The sequence below is a fragment of the Panicum hallii genome, chromosome 5 (assembly GCF_002211085.1).
Source record: "Panicum hallii strain FIL2 chromosome 5, PHallii_v3.1, whole genome shotgun sequence".
NCBI lineage: Eukaryota > Viridiplantae > Streptophyta > Magnoliopsida > Poales > Poaceae > Panicum > Panicum hallii.
Window position 1 is genome coordinate 37,678,093 of NC_038046.1, and position 5,158 is coordinate 37,683,250.

At 47.3% G+C, this 5,158-nt stretch overlaps 1 protein-coding gene across 1 annotated transcript; it reads left to right on the top strand.

Moving 5' to 3' along the window:
- LOC112892631 lies at window positions 1-339 on the top strand. The gene has a single exon (XM_025959762.1). The coding sequence runs from the start codon at window positions 1-3 to the stop codon at window positions 337-339; it is 339 nt and encodes a 112-aa protein (XP_025815547.1).
- The last annotated feature ends 4,819 nt before the right edge of the window (window positions 340-5,158 follow it).

Below are 5,158 nucleotides of genomic sequence, written 5' to 3' on the forward strand. Positions count from 1 at the left end.
ATGGCCGTACCCCATTACGTCTACCTGCTCCTCAAAATGCCGGGCAAGACAGGGGTCCTCACCTTCTGCGGCGACTTGAAGAAGTCCTACGACTGTGATCAGGAGGCAATCGAGTACGCCTTGACTACACGCGTGCCAGAACCTTCATCTGAAGTATTCGCGGCCGCACAGCAGCTCTCCCAGTCGGAGATGGTGATTCCAACCGTACCTCCACAGACGAAGTTGGGCCAGTCGACGGTGAAGCCCAACACCAACAACGTCGGTGTTGAGACCATCCAATTGCAAGAGGGTGACTCGTCTAAGACAGCACTCATCAGTGCCGGGCTAGATGGCAAATAGGCACACACGCTCGTCGACTTCCTTAAAGCTAACCAAGACATATTTACATGGAAACCAGCAGATATGTTAGGGGTGCCCAAGGAGTTGATCGAGCATTGCCAAAAAGTCGATCCGAAAGCCACCCCCAAGAAGCAGCGACTGCGTCGTTTCTCCCCTGACAAGAGGGAGGCCATAGAAAAGGAGTTAGCAAAACTACTCGTGGCTAGTTTCATTAAAGAAGTCTACCACCCAGAGTGGCTAGCTAATCCTGTACTTGTTTTGAAAAAGAATAGTAATGAATAGAGAATGTGCGTGGATTATGCTAATCTCAATAGGCACTACCCGAAAGATCCTTTCGCACTCCCACGTATCGATCAAGTCATCGACTCAATGGCTGGCTGCATCCTGCTCTCTTTCCTTGACTGCTACTCGGGCTACCATCAGATCGCCCTCAAGGATGAAGACTAGATCAAGACAGCGTTCATCACCCCATTTGGAGCATATGCTTACAAAACTATATCGTTCGGGCTGAAGAACGCAGGGGCTACATATCAGCGAGCCATCCAGCTTTGCCTTGCTAATCAGCTACACCACAATGTTGAAGCTTACGTGGATGACATGGTTGTCAAGACCAGAAACCGCGACAAGTTCATCTCTGACCTCGAGGAAACCTTCAACAGCTTGCGCGATTATGGTGGAAGCTCAACCCAACCAAGTGCGTCTTCGGCGTACTGCAAGGGAAACTACTCGAGTTCATCGTCAGCCACCGGGGATTCAAGACAACCTGGAGCCATCACCGACATGGGGGCCCCACAGATGATCAAAGACATCCAGAAGCTCACAGGGTGCATGGCAGCCTTTAATAGATTCATCTTCGGACTTGGGGAAAAAGGATTACCTTTCTTCAACCTCCTGAAGTGACAAGGCAGGTTCCAATGGATAGAGGAGGTTGTGCAGGCGCTGGAAGATCTCAAGCATCATCTCCATTTGCCCCCTATCCTCACCGCCCCATTACCAGGCGAAAACCTTCTCACATCGCCGCGACTACTCACATCACAAGTACAACCATCACGGTGGAGCACCCGAAGGAAGGCCATGCATTTGGTGTGCAGCGATCGGTGTATTTTGTCAGCGAAGTCCTCTCTGAATCTAAGGTTCGTTACCCATCAATTCAAAAACTTCTCTATGCTATACTCATCACTTCCAGTAAGCTTCGTCACTACTTCGATGAATACAAGATCTCAGTTGTCACTGATTTCCCATTGGCGGATATACTCCATAATCGGGACACCACTGGATGCATCTCCAAGTGAGCAGTGGAACTGGGAGCTCTCAGCATCGATTTCAAGCCTCGCACCACTATCAAATCACAAGCACTAGCCGATTTCATGGTAGAGTGGCAAGAAAATCATGTCGCAGCTCCAGCCAACATGCTAGAGCATTGGGTTATGTACTTCGACGGTTCTCTCAACCTCATAGGCGATAGCGCAGGAGTTCTTCTCATCTCACCTAAGGGTGAATAGCTCATATATGTGTTCCATATATTATTTGAGGTCTCCAACATTGAAGCCGAGTACGAGGCGTTACTGCACGGGCTACGCCTGGCTATCTCCCTCGGCATCAAGCGATTACTTGTCTACAGCGACTCTTTGCTGGTGGTCCAACAAGTCAACAAGGAGTGGGACGTCAACAATGACACCATGGATGCATATGTCGCGAAGATACGCAAGCTCGAGAACAAGTTCTCGGGATTCAAGATCCATCATGTGGTTCGGGACAACAATGTTGGGGCAGATGTGCTCTCAAAGCTGGGGTCCGATCGAGCAAATGTCCCACCAGGAGTTTTCGTTCACAAGTTACGTCACCCGCCCATCAAGGCACCATAACAAAGCACCATCGTTCCGAGCTCTTCTGAGCCCGACCGAGAGGTCATAATGATTGAGGCTGACTGGCGGACACCGTTCATCGATTTCATCAAAGATCAGAAGCTACCCCCTGGCGTTGATGCAAAAAGCGCCGAGGCCGCACGCATCATCAGGTGAAAAAGGGTTATGTTCTGGTCGGTAGCAAATTGTACAAGCATGGTTCCGCATCAGGCATCCTTATGAAATGCGTTCCAATCGAGGAAGGCAAAGAAATAGTACAAGAAATTCATGAAGGAGCCTGTGACAATCATGTACTATCAAGGATGCTAGTCAGGAAAGCATTCAGGTCAGGTCTAGGTATTACTGGCCAACAGTTTTGGTCGACGCTAAAGACCTCATTCGTCGGTGTACAAATTGCCAATTCTTCGGTAGCCAGGCCCATGTTCCGGCACATAACCTCATCACCATACCACCATCCTAGCCTTTTGCTTGCTAGGGTCTGGACATGATTGGGCCTTTGACTACGGCGCCAGGAGGATTTACCCATGTGTTGGTGGCTATCGACAAGTTTACAAAGTGGATCAAGTACAAGCCGATTACAAAGATCTCTGCGGATCAAGTAGTCAGTTTCATCTGCAACATCCTCCACCGCTTTGGCTTCCCCAACACTATCATCACAGATCTTGGATCTAATTTTCACTCACAAGAGTTCTGGGACTTCTGCGAGAATAGTGCCATGGAGGTAAAATACGTGTCGGTTGCTCACCCGCGGGCCAATGGCTAGGTTGAACGCGCCAATAGTTTAGTCCTCGATGGGCTAAAGAAAAGACTCTACGATGAGAATAGCAAAAAAGGGGCAAGTGGATTCATGAGCTCTCTTCAGTTGTCTAGGGGCTTCGCACTCAACCAAGCAAAGCCACGGGTCAATTGCCGTTCTTTCTCGTCTATGGGTCAGAAGCTATCCTCCCTGTGGACATCATGCGGAAATCTCCAAGACTCGAAACGTATGAAGAAGGCGAAGCCGATCAGGCAAGATATCTGGAGCTTGACTCAGTAGAAGAAGTCAGATGCAACGCCTTGCTACAGTCAGTTCGCTATCTACAAGGTATCCGATGCTACCACAACCGCAATGTACAAGATAGGTCATTTAGCATCGGTGATTTAGTCCTCCGTCGCATCCAAGACAAGATAGGGCTTCACAAGCTCAACTCGCAATTGGAAGGGCCCTTCATTGTCACCAAAGTTACAAGATCAGGGTCGTATCGACTACTATACCCTGATGGCCAGGAGTTCTGAAACTCCTAGAATATCGAGCTCTTACAACGTTTCTATCCCTAGATAACTTGTATCCAAAGTTGTCAGCTGCAGTTCAGCATCTGTTATAAATAAAGATTGGTTTTATTCTTCAAACGTCTACTTTCTATCTCTAAGCTAGACTACCTAACTCGGGGGCTTCGCCACAAGTACTAACAATGCATTAACTATGCCTAGTCACTTGAAGTACTCGGGGGCTGTCGCCACGAGTCCTTTCTGAATGACTACTTTCACACTTGCCCTACGGGCCGAAGTGCAAGGATTACTTGCGCCTGACTCCAACTACTTTGAGTACTAGCCTAATGGTTTGTGGGAACCAACGACATGAGTCACTGTGAAAAATTCAAAGAGGCTCCCACACCTATAAAAGCAATTCAGAGTATAGCATGGTGCGAGTAAATCCTGATTCGCTTATTCTCCCTGTATGGGACATTACGCTGGACACAAAGTCATCGACTACCTCTAGAAGCGTGGCCTTCTAAGTGGTTCTATATTGGGCATCTCATATTCTTTATCTAAGTCCTACGATTTTTGGTATTGCGCTACGAGTAAGCACACGAAACACATCAACACGCAATAAAAAAATAACACACATATACATGTTTACATACATGGATAGGTTGTTTAGTGATTACATATCATGTTTACTCCTGCTCCAAGCTATCTATCAACTTTGAGCCACTGGCTTTGCTTCTACGACAAATTCTGAGAATTCCTCCTCAGAACAGTCGGCTGCCATGCCATCTGCCGGTGGACTTAGATCCGTCTTCGGCTAGTAGGATTTTACAAGCCCAAGAATGTGCACTACATAAGTTTTGGTGGTCTCCGAGATGTACCTAGAAATTTTCTATGGGGCTTCAGGGAGTCGTTCCAGCAGCGTCCTCACGCTGATTACTCCCCCTTTTGGAGGATCCATGTCTACGACTACTTGTGCTACACCCTTGAGCTCTTCAAGTTCTTTATCTTTCAGCTCCTTCTCAGCAGCCATGTCCCGGATCTATGTCGCACACTCTATGAGTTGCATGTCTGCGTCTTGGAGCCCTTTGATCAGCTTCTCTGCATCATCTGAATGAGGGTATACAAGATTCTTCAAGTTAGTGATCTCATCATCCTTAGTTCTTATGATATTATTAAGCTCTGCAAGCAAAAGGAGATGAAGAAGTACTTGTACAAGTTTAGATACTACTCTACACGTATGTCAAAAAACAAGATAAACCAGTCGACAGAGTATTACCTCGGTGAGTCTTGGCTTGTAGTTTGTTCTTTTTCTTGAGCTCTTCAATCTCTTCCTTCAGCAACTAGACTTCTCGGGTACGCTCCTATTTGAGGGTGTTGAGTTGATTCCTCAACTCAACGTTCTTGTAAATTTGCTCGCCAATTTGGCGATCTTACTCCTGCAACTGGTGGAATCCATCTTCGACACTCGGAAGTTGTCCGACTTCTTCCTGGAGCGGTTGGCCAATTCCTGCATAAGGATAACAATTAGACAAGATCAAGCTAGCTAGCAAAGGCAGTCATCTCAAGTCCAGGACGCTTACCGTGGAAAACTTATATAGATCTTTGAAGGTATCTTGGAATTGCTTTAGGGTTGCCGATGTAAGCATCGAATCTTTAATCAGCTCACGTGGAATGACATACTGCCACTTTGGCGGAGTGACCAA